This window comes from Ranitomeya imitator, chromosome 10, assembly GCF_032444005.1.
Source record: "Ranitomeya imitator isolate aRanImi1 chromosome 10, aRanImi1.pri, whole genome shotgun sequence".
In the NCBI taxonomy this organism is placed as follows: domain Eukaryota; kingdom Metazoa; phylum Chordata; class Amphibia; order Anura; family Dendrobatidae; genus Ranitomeya; species Ranitomeya imitator.
This window is the reverse complement of record NC_091291.1, coordinates 115,709,276-115,732,688: the sequence shown is the minus strand read 5'-3', so window position 1 is coordinate 115,732,688 and position 23,413 is coordinate 115,709,276. Positions and strand designations below refer to the sequence as shown.

Below are 23,413 nucleotides of genomic sequence, written 5' to 3'. Positions count from 1 at the left end.
GCATTTTTTTTAATAAAATTTCTGTTTTATTTAGCAGAGCTCTGAATGCAGAGCTCTGTATAATTCCGCCCACATCTCTGATTGGCTGTCTTCCGTGTACACTATGCATAGGCAGAAGCCTGCCAATCAGTGGTGGGGGTGGGGTTATAAAGAAGTAATGAATATGGTAGACAACACGGCAGCAGGTTTACTAGTGATAATCTCATGCTGATAAAACAGTGATTTTATCAAATTTACAGCAAGCCGCCCATTAAGTGACACTTTACATCACTGGAATCAGGGTCTATGTTTCTACATCAAGTTGCTGTCAGATTATGTGGCCCAAATCTGGTGACAGATTCCCTTTAAACCCCAAAGCTGACATTTTCAATTCTGGTTTTAAAACACAAAATGTGTACGATAGATTTTTTTGATTTCCTGGCAGCAAGCAGAGATCTTGAAAACAAAAAGAAAATAAAACACAAAGTTTACAAAGTTGCATAACTTTTTGCTACACAGTGTAACTTAAATCCTCTTTTAAAATCATGTTGCCTATAGGGATTCTGTGAAGGAATAATTACTTGCACCAAGTACTTTATTCCCATCCACCCGATTTTCTCGTACTAAAAGTATCAAATTGCATCAAAAATGAGCTTCTAAACTATAAGTACCCACCGATTCTGCAAACTCAAAAGAGAAAGCATTTTATTTTGCCGTGGCATGGCATTACTGAGGCAAAGCAAGTTTATTGTGCACACAGATCCTATTAATTTCCCACATAAAGGTAATAATTTAAGATCTTGTATTTCAAGGAAAGAAGCCTCGTAAATATTTCTACTTGTTCTGAAAACTGCTCATATTACAGAATATCCTGCCTTGATCTTTTACGTATTGTGATATCAGCTATACAGTCCAAATCAGCAGCAGTGTGTGCGGTCATCAGAGAGCAGGGATGTCAAATGCAAGGAAGTTTGTCCGTATCTTCAAATTTAACGATTAACTTTTTCACTAATTAATTTAGTTAGTAGATCTTACCATAAAATATTGGAATAATATAATATGTTATGTCAGGGCAGTAAAAAGAATATCGTCCACTGGTTTAATTTAAATATGAGATAAAGGATGAAAAACCTCAAATGATAGAGATAATAAAATATGATGCAAACAAAAGTGCCCCCAAACACAGTATGATATCCCCACAGTGAATTCCTCCAAAGTACTCTCCACATGTACGGTATGATGACCCTACTGTACCCCCTCCCTCAATCCCCCCAACAAAGAATGGTGACCCCATCGCAGTATAATGGCCACAAAAAGAGCTCCATACAGTAAAATGGGACCTATACGGGGCCCTGCATTGCTTTCCATATGGTATAATGGCCCCACATAGTGTGTTGTGAATTCTGCTCTTGGGCTCCCTCCGGTGGTTATGAGTGGTAGTGCTGCGGTAGTTGGATCGCAGCATTTATCAGGTGTTTCTATTTTTTGCAATTTGGGCTGGGCTATTTAGTCCTGCTTTGTCCTTTAGTCAGTGCCAGTTGTCCATTGTTTTTGGAGGATTCACATCCATACCTGGTCTCTTCTGTTCTGCTGTTCATTTCAACGAAGATAAGTTCTGGCTTTGTTTTTGCTGTCCACCTGCTGTGGACCTTATAGTTCTGTGCATTTTCATGTTTTGTCTTGTCCAGCTTTGTCTGTGAAGGATTTTTTGCAGCCTAGCTGTGTCTCTGGAGATGCAGATATACCCTCCATGTCTTTAGTCAGATGTGGAGTTTTGTATTTTCTGTGGTGGATATTTTCTAGTGTTTTAATACTGACCGCATAGTACTCTGTTCTATTCTTTCTTTTTAGCTAGTATGGCCTACTATGCTAAATCCTGATTTCATGTCTGCATGTGTTATTTCCCTCTCCTCTCACAGTCAATATTTGTGGGGGCTGTCTGTCCTTTGGGGATTTTCTCTGAGGCAAGACAGGTTTCCTGTTTCTGTCTTTAGGGGTAGTTAGTTCTTAGGCTGTGTCGAGGGGTCTAGGGAGTGTTAGGTACCCCCCACGGCTACTTCTAGTTGCGCTGCTAAGTTCAGGGTTTGCGGTCAGTACAGGGACCACCTTCTCCAGAGTACGTCTCATGCTGCTCCTAGGCCACCAGATCATAACAATAGTGCTCCAAACAGGATAATGGCCCCACATAGAACTTCATACAGTATAATGACCCGACAAAGTTTACCATACAGTATAATGGGCCCCATTTAGTCTGCCATACAGTTTAACAGGGCTTTCCATTGCTTTCCATACAGGATAATGGCTCCACAGTGCTCCATACAGTATAATGGCCCCACATAGTGCTCCATACAGTATAATGGCCCCACATAGTGCTCCATACTGTATAATGGTCCCACATAGTGCTCCATACAGTATAATGGCCCCACATAGTGCTCCATACTGTATAATGGTCCCACAGTGCTCCATACAGTATAATGGCCCCACATAGTGCTCCATACTGTATAATGGTCCCACAGTGCTCCATACAGTGTAATGGCCCCACATAGTGCTCTATACAGTATAATGGCCCCACATAGTGCTGCATACAGTAAAATGGCCCCACATAGTGATCCAAATAGTATAATGACCCCACATAGTGCTCCATACAGTATAATGGCCTCACATAGTGCTCTATACAGTATAATGGCCCCATATGTGTCCTAGAGGGTACAGACATTTACAATGGGCTATGTGCTAATTTTTTGGCATTAAAAAGCCACTCATTTTCTTACACGTGGTATTTGTGTAAAAATGTGCGACTTTTTGATCATTTTCTGTCCCCCTTCCCACTTTTTTTTTTTAAATCACATTATTTTTATTAACATTTTTTACAGATGATTACAACTATGAGGAACATCCCCCTGAATAGAACCCATCTTGAAGCAGAAATAGAATTAATACCCACCCTCCACCATTTCAAACCATAGATCTGAAACATAGTACAATACAGAATATCTTCAGTAAAGCATAGTGACATTCCCAAGCATATAGGTACTACCACAAAAAAATTCCCACTGAGTCAGCGCATATACAAGAGTTGTTTGCAATCCAGCAAATGTGTATTTATGTTCTGTTATTCAAACCTAGAAAAAGGAAGGTTATATTAGAGTAACAACGCAAATACATTTCCATTAACAGAATTGTAGACGGTAATCCAGGGGTATTTATTCAAGGGTCCCAAATCCTATTAAACTGTTTAATTCCATTTCTTTTGATATAGATTCATTTTTTTCCAGATGTATAAACCCATTAACACTATTAATAAATTCAGTAGTTGACGGTGGAGTAGGTTGTATCCAGCGAGTCAATAGTCTTCATTGCAATATAGAGAAGTCTGGCCATGCCAATCGCCACTTGCGCTTCCTCAGGGATGACTGGTATGACTCCGGGTATACGTGTTTTTCGTTCTGGACTCATAGTTGTATCATAGATCCTATTTAGTATGTCTAGAAAATAATTCCAGAACGAGCCAATACTATTGCATTCCCACATCATACGCATGAGATGGGCGTTACGGACAATTAGATTTAGGCCTCACACCAATCCGATGTAGGAAAGCTGGGGTTCTATATTTTCTATGAACCAAATAGAGCTGTGATAACCTTTGAGCTTCGGATAGGGAGGGTAGAGGTATTGAGCCTAGAATGGATTCCCACTGGCCATCCGGTATCCTCTCCACATCGCCTTCCCAGTGGGCCTTGATATTAAGAGGAAACTTTTTCAAATATGCAGTGAGCAAGAATTTACATAAGCAAGAAATAAGGCCTCTACTGGTTCCCTCCCTCTTTACCCATTCAATCATTGGATTAGGCCTTATGGCCAAGTCTTTGGACTTCCGCTGTAATGTATATGCATGCTTGAGTTGCAAAAATCTATAGATGGGTCAGTGAAGTATATTAAACTCACTTTGCAGCTGCTCAAATTGTTTTAGATTGCTTCCAGTTTGGATTTGGGCTAAAGTGTAGACCCCACTCTCTTCCTACTCCGAACATCCCTAACTTCATGAACTCTGGCAACAGAGAGTTATGCCGTAATTGCGTAAATGCTGTGCAACCAGAAACATCTAACAGCGTTTTTACTCTGTCCCACACTTTATATATCATAGATAGCATCGGTAAGTGGGACGACGATCTCCACCCTCCACCTCAGCTACCACAAAATATATGGGTATATGCCAAGAAGTTGCCTGTATAACTAGATGTCCACTTTTCACCAGCTAACTGACCTAATCCCATCCTTTCAACTGTTGGATTTGAGCAGTCAGACAATAAATCCATGTATTAGGAATGGCTAACCCCTGTCCGTCTGTTTTACCCCTCTGAAGGTGTTCTAACTTCATTCTGGCCTGTTGCTTGTTCCAAAATAATAATCTAAAGAGCCTATGGGCTTTCTGAAAATAGTGTTTTGGAATCCGTATAGATGAAGAGTGCAAAATATATAGCAGTTCGGGCCTTAACACATTTTTACTAGGTTATCTCACTCCGCAGATCTGTCAAGAAGTGTAGTCAAATTCAGGGGTATGTAGTCTAGCGGTCTACCCGTCACTCAAGTATTTAAATTCCTTCACCATTTGGATGTTTGAAAGATCCAATCACTTTGTATCTTGAAACAGGTCTAGGGGCATAAAGACTGATTTGTTCCAGTTGATGAGAAGGTCTGACCCAGTGGCGTAACTACCGCGGTCGCAGCGGTCGCCACTGCGACGGGGCCCGGCAGGTCAGGGGCCCGCCGCCCGGCAGGTCAGACCGGCAGCGATTTTACTACATAGCGCCGGCCGGCCTCCAGCCGGCCCTTTAAATGTTCCTGTGTTAAGTTGCCCGCACTGACAAGGGCCGCCCACGGCGGCCGGCGTCAGTGCGGGTCGCGGGAGCAATGAGCATGGTCGCGGTCCTTGATCCTGCCGCCTGCGTGTGCTTGTCTGCTGCTGCCCTTGCGAGCGCGAGCAAGCAGGTGACCCCGTGATTTGAAAAAGCTTGCGTGCAATAGGGCGCGCGCCTCCACCTGTGTCTGACGCTGGCCGGCCCGAACCAGCGTCAAAGAAGACTGCTCGCCACGCCAATGCTGCCTGCGGGTCCGGGATCCTCTACCACCGACGCTGGGACGGTCCTCCACCTGTGTCTGACGCTGGCTGGCCTGAACCAGCGTCAGAGAAGACTGGTGTACACCAATGCTGCCTGGCTGCGGCCTGGATCCTGTACCGCCGACGCTGGGACCTCCACCTGTGTCTGACGCTGGCTGGCCGGCCTGAACCAGCGTCAGAGAAGACTGCTCTGCCTCTCACCAATGCTGCCAGCCTGTCTGGGATCCTCTACTGCCGATGCTGGGACCCGACCCACCTCAGCCCTTTATCCTACCGACCTCCCCCCATCTCAGGGACCTGGGTAAGTCCCAAGATGATTTTTTTTAAATGTGTATATACAGCAGTTGCACCTATATAATGTGTAAAGTCTGCTATATATACATTATATAGGTGATACTGCTGTATATAATCACCGTACCACCTATATAATGTATGTATAGCAGTTTATATACATTATATAGGGAATGCTGCTACTGATGTATATAGATTGTATAGGTGACACTGCGGTGTGTGTGTGTATATGTATATGTATATATATATATATATATATATATATATATATATATACACACACACACACGTACATATATATACAGCAGTATCACCTATATAATGTATATACACATCAGTAGCAGTATTCACTATATAATGTATATAGACTGCTATACATACATTATATAGGTGATACAGTGATTATATACAGCAGTATCACCTATATAATGTGTATATATATCAGTCTATATACATTATATTGAAAATACCACTATTGATGTGTATATTCGTTATATAGGCCATACTGGGGTGTGTGTATATATACACACACATGTACATATATACACAGCAGTGTCACCTATATATAACGTATATACACATCAGTAGTAGTATTGCCTATAGAATGTATATATACTGCTGTATATACAATATATAAGTGATACTGGCTGCTTCTGTATATAATGATAGTATAACCTATATAATGTATATACAGCAGTCTATATACGTTCTATAGGCAATACTACTACTGATGTGTATATACGTTATATATAGGTGATACTGCTGTGTATATATGTACGTGTGTGTGTATATATACACACACACCAGTATGGCCTATATAACGAATATACACATCAATAGTGGTATTTTTAATATAACGTGTGTGATATCTATAGTGTGTGTGTGATATCTGAAGTGCGTGTGTGTGTGTATGATATCTGTAGTGTGTGTGAGGCAGGGGCGTAACTACCACAGTCTGGCAAGTCAGGGGCCCAACAGGTCAGACGCACCCAACTCCCCCCGCCGCAGTGAACTATACCGGCGTTTATGATGCCCCATGTCCTAGTAGGTCCCCAGGTTCAGGTCATTGTGCTCCTCCGGGCCCCCCGTACACACCTTGTTCCTCCTCCCCTGGTCTCCCAATGCTCCTCATCTCCCAAGCATTCCCTGCCCATTGTCCCTGTGTGACTCGTCTGCCCTGCTCTCAAGTCTCCCCTGTCCCCTTTCTCACCATGTGTTCTCCATCTACCCTGTCCTTGTAATCCCTGTGCCCCCTTCTTCCCTCCTCCCCAGTCCCCCCGTCTTCCTCTGTCCCCTTGCAGCCCTTGCGTCCCTATCTACTCTGCCCTCTGAGTCCCCTTGTGTCCTCTTGTGCCTGTCTCCCTTGCACCCTAGTTCCCGTGTGTCCCATTGTGCCCTTCTCCCCTTCCTCCTAGTCCCTATGAGTCCCCTTGTGCTTCTATCCCTTGTCCCCGTGTGTAGCCTTGTCAGTGTCCCTTGCCCACTAGTCCCTGTGTGTCCCCTTGCGCCTGTCTCCCTTGTCCCCTTATGCTTGTGTCCCTTGTCCCCGTGTGCCAGTTTCCCTTGACCATTAGTCCCTGTGTGTCCCCTTGTCAGTCTCCCTGGCCATCTAGTCCCCATGTGCCCCTTGTGTCAATCTGCCTTGTCCACTAGTCCCCGTGTGTCCCCTTGTCAGTCTCCCTGGCCAACTAGTCCCTGTATGTCCCCTTGTGCCAGTCTCCTTTGTCCCCTTGTGTCAGTCTCCCTTGCCCACTAGTCCCCTTGTAACCTTTTCCCCTGCCTCCTAGCCCCCATGTGTCTGTCTTCCTTGCTCCCTAGCCCCCCTATGTTACCCTTGTGCCTGTCTCCACTACCCCCCTTGTGTCCTTGTCCCCTGCCCCCTAGTCACCATTTGCTCATGTCTTTCTCACTGCCCCTGTATGGAGGGGCTGCATTACACTATGAGGAGGGCTGCATTATATTCTATGGGGGTTACATTGTATTGTATAGCAGGGCTGCAGTATACTCTGTGGGGTGGATGTATTATACTATATGTGGGCTGCATTATACTGAATCGAGGACTATGGGGAATATATTATACTATATGAAGAACTATGGTGCATCATACTATGGGAAGTGAATTGTACAACATGGATGACGATGGCGGTGCATTATACTATATGGAGCACTATGAGCAGTGTATTATACTATACGGAGCACTACGAAGATTGTATTATGCTATATGGAGCACTATGAGGAGTGTATTTTAATATACGGAGGAGTGTATTATACTATATGGAGGACTGAGCAGTGTATTATGCTATATTGAGCACTATGAGGAGTGTATTTTAATATACGGAGGAGTGTATTATACTATATGGAGGACTGAGGAGTGTACAATACTATATGGGGGACTATGGGGAGTGTATTATACTATAAGGAGTACTATGGGGGTGCATTATACTTCTTATATGGATCCCCATGACTTCTATGTTAGCCCTTGATGAGTATAATGGTTTATTTTCTTTTATACATTACATAACAATGGCAGTACAGGGGACAAATATATGCCAGGATGCGGCACTGGATAGTTATGCAACTGAGGTCACACTATACAACTTTGCAATAAAGCTATAGTGTGCAACATTAATAGGGAAAATGTGAATTTGGGTGGAAAATATTTTGGCATGGTGGGGGGGCCCCATTTGAAAGTTCGCACCGGGGCCCATAACTTTGTAGTTACGCCACTGGTCTGACCATTTTCAGAATTCCCTCAGAATAGCCATTACCAGTTCAATTGAAGAAAGAGCATCTTCAAGAAATAGGAGCAAATCGTCCACATAGAGAGATATGCGCTCCTCCACCTCTCCCACCCTATACCCTTTAACCTCCTAAACTCTAACCTCCTTTAAGACACAACAAGGGTTTAATGGCAATGGCAAAAAGGAGGGGAGACAGGGAACATTCCAGTCATGGTCCCCTCCCCAGTTCCACCCCATCCGATAGACTTGTCTTCCATTATCCCCGATTCTAGAAGTTGGTTCATTGTACATCAGTTTGATAAACATGATAAAGTTGGGTGCAAAGTGCATTCCGTCTAGAATGATCCATCTTTAGTGTACCTAAAATTTAGATCTTCTTCATCCTTCCTTTTGCTGACATCACAGCTGGCAATGAAGCAGGGTATTATAAATTTCTCAAACCTTCCCGTGAACCTTTGGTAGATGGAGACTCGGGCAGCTGAATATTCATCCGAGCTGAAATAAATAAGAAACAAGACCTCAGAAATCAAATCAAACACATGAACCACTTCAAAAAAGAAGATACAGTATATTACAATCTTCCTGCTCTGAGGAGAAATCTGAGCTAAAAGCAGTTCACTGAGACCACTACTTCAAGAATACAGTTCTGGTATCAGAAGAAGTATGCCATGAGATTACTTATAGCTTCAGCCCACAAAGTTTAACAGTGTGCTCAAGTGATCTGGCCAGCTCGTAACAGTGCGCTCCAGCAATCTGCTCCGCTTGTAACAGTGAACTCCAGTAATCTGGCCAGCTCGTAACAGTGCTCTCCAGTGGTCTGGCCAGCTTGTTACAGTGCGCTGCAGCAATCTGTTCCGCTTGTAACAGTGCGCTCCAGTGATCTGGCCAGCTTGTAACAGTGCATTGCAGCGATCTGGTTAGCTTGTAGATGTAATCTAACGATCTGGCCAGCTTGTAACAGTGCGCTCCAGTGAACTGGCCAGCTTGTAACAGTGCGCTCCAGTGAACTGGCCAGCTTGTAACAGTGCGCTCCTGCGAACTGGCCAGCTTGTAACCGTGTGCTCCAGCGAACTGGCCAGCTTGTAACACTGAGCTCAAGCAAATTGGCCAACCTGTAACAGTGCGCTCCAGCAAACTGGCCAGCTTGTAACATTGCGCTCCAGCCAACTGGCCAACTTGTAACAGTGCGTTCCAGCAAACTGGCCAACTTGTAACAGTGTGCTTGAGCAAACTGGTCAGCTTGTAACAGTGTGCTGTAGCGATCTTGCCAACCTGTAACAGTGCGCTCCAGCGAACTGGCCAGCTTGTAACAGTGCGCTCCAGCAAACTGGCCAACTTGTAACAGTGTGCTGTAGCGATCTGGCCAACGTGAAATAGTGAGCTCCAGAGATCTCAAAAGAGCTTGTAAGTCGCGGGTGAGTTGGTCCAACACTGCTAGACTGCAGAAGTAGCTGGTAACCTAGGCAATGAGCTTTAAACAATAACATTACAAATCCTTCTATTCTTGAGACTGTAGAGGATTTTTAATAACTAATATATTATTTGTACATGCACTTTGCAATTTTACCAACCCCTGAATTATGATTTATTAGGTTACGCTTGAGGTTAAACCAATGACAAGTTATAGTTTGTATTACAAATATTCTTACTCTACTTTGATATCTTCGATCTTCGGTAACTCAGTCAGGACCTGAACTATCGACTTTAGGGACTTCTCCTTTCGCACCTCCTTAGGAGACGCAAGTTGTTTTCGCTTACCCTTCTTTGAGGAAACTTCTCTTTCTTTTTTGATCTGAAACAGAATAATAAGTATCCACATCTAAATATTGGTTTATTGAAAACAAGTTTATCAAGTTGACATTAAATTTGAATTTTCGGCAGCAAGCCTTTTTTTTTATTTTTTTTTATGGGTCAGATACGTACAAAGAGACTCTGTTTTATAACTGCAGCTAAGAATTTAATTCAGTTACTACTGATGTATAATGAAAAAGCCAAGACGTCGACCGGAAACATTCTCAAACAGTAACTTGTTAAAAAAATAGAGATAAAATATAAAAAATATATTTTACCATTAAAAGGAGTATTCCCATCTCCAAGATCCTATCCCAATATGTAGTGGGAGTAATAATATTAATATTAGCAAATACCTCCAATTAGAAATGTAGTATAGTTTTTCTGATTCACTATGTCTCTTTCCTCATGTGCAGGCATTGCAGGACCTTAGGTATAAATGGTTACGGCCACTAGAAGCTAGCTGTCACTGTATCAGTGGTCGTAACCATGGATACCTAAGCTTCTGCAATGCCTGCAGATGGGGAAAGAGACATAGTGAATCAGAAAAACTATACTACATTTCTAATTGGAGGTGTTTGCCAATATTATTATTATTACACCTACTAAATATTGGGATATCTCGGAGATGGGAATGCTCCTTTAATTCAAGTTACAAAACAAACATCTCCTACATACATGAATACTGAATTATGATGACTTTGCGCGATATAGTCTTAAAGAAGACCTGTCACCAGATCAAAAGTTTTTGCTCTTATTTAATTCCTGCCGCTCTGCTGAGTGCTCAGTTTTTTTGTTTGTTTTTTAATCCATCCTACGGCTCAAGAAATATGGGCTTTTTTAATTAGTTCTAATTGTATGGTCTTTACCTAGGGGGCGTGGCTCACAGGGAAACAAGGTAGAACAGCAAAATGACACGCCCACGAGGATCCTGTGAGACTGCACAATAGGGAACAAGGGCTGCACAGGTGCCACAGGCTGTGGGGATGACATCAGACATGTCCATAAAGGCAGGATGATAGTGATTGTGGGGTCAGAGGAGGTGCGGACCATGGTCTGGAGGTACCCATCAGACCGGATGGCGCAGATAAGCATAAAACGCGGGAGAATAATTTTTTTTTTTTTTTTTTTTTAGGTGTATGGGGCAGCTGATGACTTATGAATACGTTGCTGTATATATTATCTATAAATATATTTCACACAACCTCTAAAATATATATATAAATTTATGTATTCGAAAATACATTTATTTTTACACAGTGAAGTGACAAACTCTGCATAGATGTGGGACACAGAGATTGTGGTTATGCATTATGCTTGCTGAACGGCAGCAAGGATTAAGATCAAAGTAATTAAAAAATCCAGTGTAGAGATTGTTGTGACAATTTTGAGACATTCAGCACAAGTCATGATAATTCCTGCTCCCTACAGGGGGATGTTAATTAATCCCATGTTATTTCCTGCCTCCAGAATAATATACTGCTGACATCTGTGGTTCACAGGCTGACACCAATTTGTCTTGTTAGTCCTCGGTATGACAATATTTTTGCACCAGTCTAAAAATAAGAGAAAAATACTAAGTGTTTATGATGTCGGAAGAACCCATATAAAACTCCGAAATCGTTTGTGTGCACACAACTGCAGCTCGTAAATGTCAGAAGTTACTTTCTAGACATTACTGTATACAGACAGTGTAGTAAAAGAAGGACAACAGTGTAATAAAAGACAAGATTGAAAAGACTTAAGACTAATGTTACAAAGTACCAGATTTCCTGACCTGAATTTTGTATATAGGTGGAAATCTTGAAATTACATGGATCCCCTTGGGGCCATCTTTTTTTTTACTTCTATATATGTATATTTGGTTACAAAGCATTTTCACAAAGCAGGATTACATTACAATTTGAACTGACAGTTTTCTACAGCTTCTATGACAGTACACAGCCGACTGCAGAACGAGTTAAAAGGGGTTTCCCCAATTTTGGAAATCCCATCTCACATGTGCAGTTTGTTTAAAAAAAAAAAAAAAAAAAAAAAAAACAAACCTCACCACCCCTTCCCCAAGTCCACTTCTTTGTCCCCGCCACTGTTAACGATGTTTGCTATTGTCTTCATCGCTGATGTCATGCCGAAAACACTGTAGCCAATAACTGAGCTCAGCAGCTGTCAACTCTGCTGTCGGGTGTCCCGGGACCATGGGCTGCTTCCCTGTCCCTAACACTAGCGGCGCCCTAGCTCGCCCTGTTCCACGGATTACTTCTGATGGTGAAGACGCCAGGGCCACGTATATTACCTTTGCTTCTGCCCTCAGAGTGGAGTAGTAGTGTACCATAATACACCAACCAGACTAACAAGGTAATACGAACAGGAATAACGAAAAATACGAATCATACAAATATGCTCACCCAAACAACAGTGGTAAACACCAAGGAGCGGAGGATGGGGTTAAACCAAAGTAGGAGAAGAAAGAATTATCACACATCCAAAACCTAGCAACAGTCACAGATAAATTCACCAAACGCCTTCTCCAATAATAACCACTAAAAACCTCCAGCCATGGATCATAAGCTTTCTCTGACAATGAGTGCTAGCCAGGGCCCAGATTATATAGGAGATGGGAGTGGCTAACAGTGCACAGCTGAGAGCCTTAATGCAGGAAAGCTTCCAGGAGCTCTCAACAGAGCAGATTAACCCCTGCACCAATAAAAGAAACCTGAACTGTTTAATATGAAAGTGAAGTGCTTCTAATCAGTGCAGGAGTAGGAGAAATCACACGGTCCAGTCTTCTAGCACCTCTCTGGTGCGGTAAACTCGGGACAGCATCTTTACCTGAGTTGATTTCACAAGCTGTCAATGTGATGCCAGTGCTGCAGACAAAAACACATACCGGAAGCAGCAGTGCAGACTCATTACTGGACCAGAGGATGATGAGTAAAGCACAGTTATTTATTTCTTTAGTTTTTTTTAAATCAACACCTGGATGACGGGGTTTCTGAAACCAGAAAATTCCTTTAAAGGGAATATTTGGCCTTAGGCTACAGGTCTGCAATCACTCTGTGCTGTAAGGATTCTTCTCTGGTACCGGGAGTGGCTGGCACGTGATTTTTTATTTTTATATATGTATGTATATATATTTGCCTAACATACAAAGGAAATGTATCATCTTCAACTTTAGGCCTTTCAGAGATCATTTCATCTTCAACTTGTGTAACTGTTCACAATAACAGTAATTCTGACCAAACTTTTCCATGCCACTGTAGCCTTTATCTCTCCTCTCTTCAACCATCTTCTAATCTTATTTATGACCAAATCAATGTTCAACTTTACCGGTCATAAATCACCTTAGAAGATGGTTCGGAAGAGAACATTTTAAACTGGTTGTCCACTCTTAATACACTTTTAAAAAATGTGCCAATAGACCCTTGCAGCTGCTCTGCATTGCTGCCGGTGTTCTCCCACTGGCTTTCTTAGCTACCTCTTCCAACAGAGGACATCAAAGCACCGCTGCAGCCAATCAGCAACCATTGATTCCTTTAAGAAGTCACATTCCGTCTGGTCTGGAAGTAAAGGCCCACAGACTGTTTCTTTCATTTATAAAATGGTTTTTAGTAGTGAACAACCACTTTAATGAGATGAAAGGGAGTTCACAGGAAAGGTTTGGGAATTTATTTAAAAAACTTTGCTACACATTATTACAGGACACAGATTAGGAGTATACAAACCAAGCTTTCACTTTCCACCGCAGGTTCTGACTTTTTATCTAGGAGGGCTTTAGTTTCAATTGCTCGACGAAGCATCCGTAGGGCTTCCTCCCTAACTTCTTGACCCAATAGTGTTGGTTTAAAGGATACCTGGATCAAGCATCTCTAGGATAAACAGAGTAAAAAAAACAAAAAACAATACAGGTCAAACATTTGGACGCACCTATTCATGCAATGCTTTTTCTTGAAACAGGCACATTGTAGATGTAGACTAAAAGCAGCAAAGCCACCAAGGAGCAGATATGGAAATATCCAGAAACGGAGGGCAGTTCACGTATATATCAGATTACAGCATTTATAGTGCTGGACGCATTCTGGAAAGTTTAAGATGTTCTCTAAGGCCGGAGTCACACACAGCGAGATACGGCCGAGTCTCGCAGGTTAAAAACAAGCTCTGGCACCGGCACTCCGGAGCGCAGCGTGCGGCTCCATGTATTGCTATGTGGCCGCACGCTTCGCTCTGGAGTGCTGGTGCCAGAGCTTGGTTTTAACCTGCGAGACTCGGCCGTATCTCGCTGTGTGTGATCCCGGCCTAAAAATGGAAATCAGCTAGACCATGACTACTTTATGCTGCCCTCAGACAAGACCTGAAACATTCCAGTCTATTCCGCAGCATGTCAATTTATACTGTTTTTTTTTTACCATAGATTTAATCTATTTCAATGAGCGGGATGAAGATAAAATTTAATGTGAATCTGCTGAAAAAAAAAAAAGAAAATGCAACAAAATGTTGATTTAATGCATGCAGATTTTTCTGCAAATCAGAAACAGGATCTGCAAAGAATATCTTCTGTTGCAAATGAAGTCTAATGTGGATGTAACCTGAAGAATAATCATATCGCGAAAATCAATAATATCTGGTGACGGCCATTTCTGGACACTGCAGCTCAGCTTTCGTTGAAGTGACTGGGACTGTATCTCATTAATGGGACTTTTGTTGGCTGTCGATCTAGAGATCTGTGCTGGTACCAGCTGCCAGACAGTGACTTTGCACTCTAAACTTTTTGAGTATTCTTAGTAGTGCTTTCATTTTACCTTTCCGGGCAAAACAGTGCCAACCGATGGCGACACGGTGATGGGAGAGTCTTCAGGCACCTGGAATTGAAAAGAAGTGGGCCCAACTGGTGCAATCTCCCCCTTGCCGATCCTTGGTACGGGATGAGTGAACTCATTACAACTAGTATGCGAATTGACAACATAGATGGTTGCAGTGGACGTGTCATTTAATGCTGTGGCTGAGAACTGAACCAAGGAATGAGAAAGCTCCAGAGGTGGATGGACACCAATGGCTTTACAGGAGATCTTGAACTGTCTGAAAAAAAAGACACTAAGGATTAGTATATTGCAAGGTTTACACATAAAATTATCCTTGGGTCAGAACTTAGGATATGTGATAGCAACTAAATCAGTGAGGGTCCAACCTCTGAGACCTCCACTGATCGCCAGAATGGGGTAACTCTGCCCCTTCTTTGAATAAGAAACGCTTAAGTGGAGATCTGGTTTGGCTGATTGAGAGGCATCTGACCGGGATCCAAGAAGTATCGTTTCTCCTTGCGGACAGAGACATGATAAGCATGTTGAGGTGAGGAGACTTAAAGCCGCAATGCTCCTCTGGGAAATATGCAAATTGTCTCTTCAGAGAGGAAGAGGACTAGAACTCTAGTGCCACCTATGTCTGCAAATTGAGATTCTGGTTTGGCTATTATCCTAAGTCATGAGACAAGGCTCGTTAAAGGGTTGACATTGACTGTTAGGATTGCTACTTCCAATAGGTGGCACTAGAGTTCTAGTTCTCTTCCTCTCTGAAGAGACAATTTGCATATTTCCGAGAGGAGCATTGGCGGCTTTAAGTCTCCTCACCTCGACATGCTTATCATGTCACTCTCCGCAAGGAGAAACGATACTTCTTGGAATTTCAATAAGTAATCCTTTTGTTCTGTGTGAGATAAGTTGCTGTCAGAGGAATCTGGCAATGGCTCTGTTAGGGCTTGTTCATTCGCAGCATTCTTTCTGCACGTTTTTCAGGGAAAGAAAGAAAGAAAAAAAAAAGAAAATCGCTGGACTTTACACTACCAGAGATCTGAATGAAATGTCTGAAATCTCATGCACATGCTGCTTATTTTTTTTCTTTGTGGATTTGCACCATCATTTTTTATCAAGTTTGCAGCAAGTCAAGTCTTTTCAGCGTTTTTGCAGCTTTTTTTATCCAGTCAAAATAATGGCACAAAAAAGCAGAGTTTTTTCTACAAACACTCTGGTTTTTGGTTTTGAAAAACATGCTGCAAATACTCAACATGTGCACATAGCCTGATAGAGAACACATGAGTGCTCAGCCAATCTGGGAGTTCTCATGTATGGAGAAAGTCAAGAGAGATGGCTTTTGGTCGAACGATCGTTTGGCTACCAACTACGTATATATATGGGGGACTTTAATCTTGTAATTCCACATAATCATGTCATTCAGTTCTGGAAACCTGAATTTTCAGAATCTCCAGATTAATTAGCACACTACTGCAACAAAGAAAATAGGAAAGGAGGGTTAAACTCGATGTGCAATGGGGCTGAATATTTCAGGTCATAAGGCAAAGTCACAAAACAGCCAGGAACATATGAAGAACATCTTGTAAATGACTATAATACCATTTACGTATATGAATTTCCAATTAACCATAATGAGTACAATTCACTTTTACAACAACATTCGAAAAAAAAATAACAGTTTCCACTTACCTATTAATAGCCGATTTGCAAATGAGGTCAAAATTATATTCTCCAGCTTTTGGTGCCTTCAATATTATATCCAGTGTAATTGTTTCCAAGGGAAGGAGAGTTCCAAAGCCGTCATTTGGCTGGATATCTACATACTATAAATCAACAGAAAGATCAATCTGACAAATGCAATCTGCCACATTTATCATCTGCCAGCCAAATACACCTACTTGTCAATTTTCCATATATATATAAAAATATGTAAGCCAAATTATTATAGTTTTTAAAGCAATATTTGAGTTACCATAAAACATTTTGCTCTGGGAAGGCTCTCCGAGCAAAAGCTGAACGTAATCGTAGGGGCACATTTGCCCAACATATTTCAAAATGGTTCAAGCTTGAATTCACAGTACATATTTTAGTGTTGGAAGTGTGGTGCAGGGGCAGATAAATCAATAGTGCATCTGCACATGGTTCCAGGAGGTAAATGGGTCCACTTCCACCTTCAAAGCAGCAAGGAGCTTCTGTCACACACCCATAAACGGTGCTCTATGATGAGCTATTGGACTAAAAAGATCCCACACACTGTTCTTTCACAGGGTCCCTCTTGATTCTGTGTCTGTCCAAAGTTTGGCGAGCTCATATATGCTAACATTATCTAAGTGTACTGCAATGAATTAGACCAGAAATAAAACTGAAGGTGACTGGATATACAGACACAGTAAACATTGTTTCTGTTTATTTTCACTCTCACTCTAATAGTCCTTCACTTCCTACTAACCCGACTAATTCCTACACCTAGTAATTAACCAGTCATCTCTCCCACCATCCTACCCCTCCATCTCATCTCCTCCTCAGAACTGTTCCTCAACATAAAATCCTGCCCTCATCATCTCCTGCCTCAACTATTACAACCTCCTGCTCTGTGGCCTCCCTTCTAACACTTTCGCACCCCACTTTTGCACCCCTCGAATCTATCCTAAACTCTGCAGCCTGGCTATTCCACCTGTCCCCCTGCTTTTCCCCGGCCAATCCCTTAATTGGCTCCCAATTGTGCAGAGACTCCAGTCCAAAACCCTAACCATTGCATACAAAGCCATCCACAACCTGTCTCCTCCATACATCTGTGACCTCGTCTCTCGGTACTTTCCTGCACGCAACCTCCAATCCTCACAAGATCTCCTTCTCTACTCCCCTCTTATCTCCTCTTCCCACAATCGCATACAAGATTTCGCTTTTCCATCCCCCCTACTCTGGACCTCTCTACCCCAACATATCAGACTCTCGCCTACCGTGCAAATATTCAAGAGGAACCTGAAGATCTACCTTTTCTGACAAGCCTACAACCTGCAGTAATCCTCATTCCACCATACCGCTGGACGACCAGCTCTCCCTTCACCTACTGTATCCTCACACATCCTCTGTAGACTGCGAGTCCTCACGGGCAGGGTCCTCTCTCCTCCTGTACCAGTCTGTGACTCGTTTTGTTCAAGATTATAGTACTTGTTTTTTATTATGTATTCCCCTTTTCAAATGTAAAACACCATGGAATAAATGGCACCATAAATATAAATAATAATAATGTTGAATGATAAGGCACACGTGGTTGCGGCATTTTCAAGTCCACCTATATGACACATACCTCCGGTATTCCCATAAATCCAAACTCTTGTGGCAGAATAGACTTGTTTGATAATTGAATGGAAGCCTGAACAGACTCATAGATTGTACAGTGGCCAAAATCGACTTCTTTTGGATTTATTTCTAAATCTGATGTGGTTACCACTGCATGAACAGTGAAGGAAACAGGTCGGGTCTGAAAAGAAAAAAAAATAGCTGAGTTGACATCACATGTGTTAATGTATTTTCTCTAGATCTTATCCGGTATTCACACGTTATCCCACAAGGTCATATACTCTGGATTATAACATACATTTGATAGCAACAAAATCTGAACTACTTTTAGACACTCGTTCAACTGGAGCAAAATCCTGAATTGTCCGTAGTTCCAGGAATTCTCATACAACACAATAAATCACTCTGATAGCAAGTATCTGGCTTGAACACTGTGTGAAATCTTTGGTTACTAAAATTTTGCTCAACATTTTGCTCATAAATATCCACATGGTCAAACTGCTGGACCATAACCACAGTCAAATATGCTCATAAGTTTAACCCCTTGCCTCCGTAGCCAATTTTTGTTTTTTGCATTTTTTTCCTCTTCCAAGAGCCATAACTTTTACATTTTTCAAGTGTCATAGCCGTAAGAAGGCATAAAATATTACAGGGCGAGTTTTAGTTTTTAATGATGCCATACAATGTACTGGGGAAAAAAACTGGAAAAAAAATCCACAGTGGGATGAAATGGAAATAAAATGCAATTTTATCATTGTATGGTAAAAAAAAATGACCTGTTAATATGATTCTCCAGCTCAGAACATTTTCAAAAATACCAAACTTATATAGATTTTAGTAGAAGAAATTGAGGAAGAAAAAAAAGGTATGTGTTGCCAATATACGAGACCTAGAATGTTTTTATTTATCCATCAAAGTTGCTGTATAAGGTCTTTTATTTGCGTGGCGAGCTAATGGTTTTATCGATGCCGATTTAGAGTATATACATTGTTTTGATTGCTTTTTATTGGATTTATTATTTTTTTTTTTTTTTTTTTTTTTACAGGAGACATGGGCTTCAAAGGATTTTCGGCATAAAGGTGAGTATAACTTAGTTTTTTATTTTTAAATAAATGTGTAAAACAGGGTGGTAAGTTTTATTTCAAATAAAGGATTGTATTCTTGCTGTGTGTTTATTTCAAAACTTACTATGGGGTTACCAATGGGGGCATCTCCATAACTAACTCCCGAGCTTGATGTCAGCTGCCAATACAAAGCTAACATCAACCCTATTACCCACATTTCCACCTGACCAGGGCAAATGGGAAGAGCGGGGCTAAGTACCAGATTTGGCGCATCTTATGGATGCGCCATTTCTGTGGTGGCTGATGTTGGTAACCTGGTAGGGTGGACAATATCTATGGCCCCTTCCCAGGCTATTAATGTCAACCCACAGCTGTCTGGTTTGAATTTATAGGGGGAACCTACATAATTTTTGTTTCTGAGGTCCCCCGTAAATTCACCAGTATAGACTAAGCAAACAGCTGTGAGCTATTATTAATAGCCTGGGAACCTTTTGGGATATTGTCACTTTTCCCAGATTACTAATATCAGCCCCCAGCAGTGGGCTTTCCAAACTCCGCTGGTTATTAAAATTACACTGGAGCCCACGCCATTTTTTTTATTGTTAATTTTACACAGAATGTACACAGCATATACTGAATACAACTCCCATCATTGTCGCCTGGTTGCGCTGATCACAGAGAGACCAGGCGACAATGAAGAGAGCTGCCTGGGATCAACAAGAACTGTACCGCTTCTTCCCAGGTGCCAGTACGTACCCCACGGACACACGGATGTGATACACGGGCAGCAAACAGATATACGGATGTCACATACGTACATACAGATGGCACACAAACATGGACCATGGATCTCACCAGTACCATTTTTTCCTGTAGAGGAATCTCACCAGGACGTGTAAAGGAGGCCTTGCTACGTGAATTAGCCAAATCTGGACAATTTTGGCATGAGATATTATAAAAAATAGTTGTCATATGGATAAACATTCCGCATGATTTGCACACTTCTTGGAAGGCACACGGATCCTCCTGCAGCCATTACTCAGCAGACAATTACCGTACTTAATAAAACCTTTTATGCTAATGCACATTTAGCCTCCCTGCAATTCTCTACAAGAGACATTTCTTGTCTTTGAAGGTCTCTTACAACAAATACATAAAAAATGCTTTTTATACTTAATTATACTGATATGAACGTCTAACAAGAGTCCTTGGCTCACAGCGAGGTCTGTATGTCGTTACTGAAGAATATCCTTATGCTCCATTACAAAGCGTCCAATGCATTAAGTACCCACAATTTTATATTTGAAATGCAATGATAAAATGCTACTTTTCACGTACTTAATAGAATAATAAGTTTTATAAGTGATTTTAATGCTATTCGCGTGATAATCACATTTTTAATCAACTCAGCAGGAGCTGAAGCATAAACTATCAGTGCAGCGCCAAAACTTTTAGAAGTATTTCAAAAGTTATAGGCTATGCTAATGTGTCTATAACGAGCTATAAAATCACAGTAAAATTATAAATATTTGTATATTATATCATTTCACCACTAGGAACCTGCCTCTAGGACTATCATCATGGCATCATCGCAGGCCAGTTTTTAAATGTAGGAGTTCTTTGCAGCTGATCTGATTCATCCCATCCATGGTTCGACCAGCGTGAATTTGCTGTTGGGGTACCTTTGACCCCTTTGTGACCACATCATGTAAAATTATATTATCTTATCACAGCGTGTGTATGGAACAGGCTCAGGAATTGAGCCCGCACCATACATGGCAGATGCCGGCTGTGTTACACAGGACACACATTCAATTGAAATAAAGCGCTACTGTCGGCAGCCCCCTGGACCGGGCCACAACCATAAAGGGAACCCAAGAGAATATTCATTAAACAGATAAAAAGTTAATTATATTATTTTATACCTGCAGTCCTCATTGGCCCCAATCTTCTCCATCTCATGTCCTGATTCTGCTCTGAAGCATTACAATGAAACACTGCAAAGTGCTCTGGATGAAGCTGCTCCTCCTATACATAAAACAACTCGGCACAGACGGCAACAACCGTGGCACACGCTGCAAACACGTTTCCTGCAGCGGTGCTCCAGGTGCGCAGAACGTCTGTGGAGAAAATCTAATCTACCCGAAGACTTGATCCATTATAAGTTCATGCTAAAGACATACAATTCTGCCCTTCACCTCTCCAAACAAACCTATTTCAACACCCTCATCACCTCCCTGTCCAATAACCCTAAACGTCTCTTTGACACGTTCCAGTCCCTACTCAACCCAAGAGAGCAGGCCCCAACCACGGATCTCCGCGCTGACGATCTGGCCAATTACTTCAAAGAAAAAATTGACCACATTCGACAGGAAATCATCTCCCAATCTCTTCATACCATGCACTGTCCTACCTCCCCCACTGCATCTAGTTCACTCTCTGACTTTGAACCAGTTACAGAAGAAGAACTAAGCAAGCTCCTTGCATCCTCTCGCCCAACCACTTGCACCAGTGACCCCATTCCGTCACATCTCCTCCAGTCCCTTTCCCCGGCTGTCACCTCTCACCTAACAAAAATATTCAACCTTTCCCTCACTTCCGGTATTTTTCCCTCCTCATTTAAGCATGCCATCATACATCCATTACTTAAAAAACCATCCCTCGATCAAAACTGTGCCGCTAATTATAGACCTGTCTCTAATCTTCCCTTCATCTCTAAACTCCTCGAACGCCTGGTCCACTCCCGTCTTACCCACTATCTCTCAGATAACTCTCTTCTCGACCCTCTTCAATCTGGCTTCCGCTCTTTACACTCTACTGAAACTGCCCTCACTAAAGTCTCTAATGACCTACTAACAGCTAAATCTAATGGTCACTACTCCATGCTTATTCTCTTGGATCTCTCTGCAGCATTCGATACTGTGGATCATCAGCTCCTCCTCACTATGCTCCGCTCCATCGGCCTCAAGGACACCGTTATCTCCTGGTTCTCCTCCTATCTCTCTGACCGATCCTTCACTGTATGTTTTGCTGGTTCCTCCTCCTCTCACCTTCCCCTTACTGTTGGGGTTCCTCAAGGATCAGTCCTAGGCCCCCTTCTCTTCTCGTTGTATACTGCCCCTATTGGACAAACAATCAGTAGATTTGGTTTCCAGTACCATCTCTATGCTGATGACACCCAATTATACACTTCTGCTCCTGATATCTCGCCTGCCTTATTAGAAAACACCAGTGATTGTCTTACCGCTGTCTCTAACATCATGTCCTCCCTCTATCTGAAACTAAACCTGTCAAAAACTGAACTCCTCATGTTCTCTCCTTCTACTAACCTACCTTTGCCTGACATTGCCATCTCCGTGTGCGGTTCCACCATTACTCCAAAGCAACATGCCCGCTGCCTTGGGGTCATCCTTGATTCTGACCTTTCATTCACCCCCCACATCCGATCACTGGCTCGCTCTTCTTATCTGCATCTCAAAAACATTTCTAGAATTCGCCCTTTTCTTACTTTCAACTCTGCAAAAACTCTTACTGTTTCACTTATTCATTCTCGTCTGGACTATTGTAACTCTCTACTAATCGGCCTCCCTCTTACCAAACTTTCCCCGCTCCAATCTGTCCTGAATGCTGCTGCCAGGATCATATTCCTCACCAACCGTTACACCGATGCCTCTACCTTGTGCCAGTCATTACACTGGCTACCCATCCACTCCAGAATCCAGTACAAAACTACTACCCTCATCCACAAAGCACTCCATGGCTCAGCACCACCCTACATCTCCTCCCTGGTATCAGTCTACCACCCTACCCGTGCCCTCCGCTCCGCTAATGACCTCAGGTTAGCATCCTCAATAATCAGAACCTCCCACTCCCGTCTCCAAGACTTTACACGTGCTGCGCCGATTCTTTGGAATGCACTACCTAGGTTAATGCGAATAATCCCCAATCCCCACAGTTTTAAGCGTGCCCTAAAAACTCATTTGTTCAGACTGGCCTACCGCCTCAATGCATTAATGTAAGGATCCCTGTGTGGCCTATTTAAAAAAAAAAAAATGTTCTCATTCACTTTATGCAGTTAATAGCCCTCTGTGTCTGTACTGTTACATACTTAGGCAGTTAACTGGTTCATGCAGCTTTACATGAACACCCGAGCCTTATACTATGGCCGGTCCGAATAACTATAGCATTTGTTACCATCCACCTCTCGTGTCTCCCCTTTTCCCCATAGTTTGTAAGCTTACGAGCAGGGCCCTCATTCCTCCTGGTATCTGTTTTGAACTGTATTCCTGTTATGCTGTAATGTCTATTGTCTGTGCAAGTCCC

General features: G+C 42.3%; 1 protein-coding gene across 1 annotated transcript in view; it reads right to left on the bottom strand.

Annotated features, from left to right (window-relative positions):
• Positions 1 to 23,413, bottom strand: part of CFAP74 (cilia and flagella associated protein 74) — a 211,304-nt gene that overhangs the window by 41,676 nt on the left and 146,215 nt on the right. Inside the window, exons 24-29 of the mRNA XM_069741966.1 lie at positions 18,034 to 18,207; positions 16,413 to 16,546; positions 14,718 to 14,994; positions 13,644 to 13,787; positions 9,780 to 9,922; positions 8,491 to 8,625 (exon numbers count right to left, since the gene is read on the bottom strand). Coding sequence (XP_069598067.1) covers positions 8,491 to 8,625; positions 9,780 to 9,922; positions 13,644 to 13,787; positions 14,718 to 14,994; positions 16,413 to 16,546; positions 18,034 to 18,207 — 1,007 coding nt within the window. The remainder of the gene's footprint in view (positions 1 to 8,490; positions 8,626 to 9,779; positions 9,923 to 13,643; positions 13,788 to 14,717; positions 14,995 to 16,412; positions 16,547 to 18,033; positions 18,208 to 23,413) is intronic.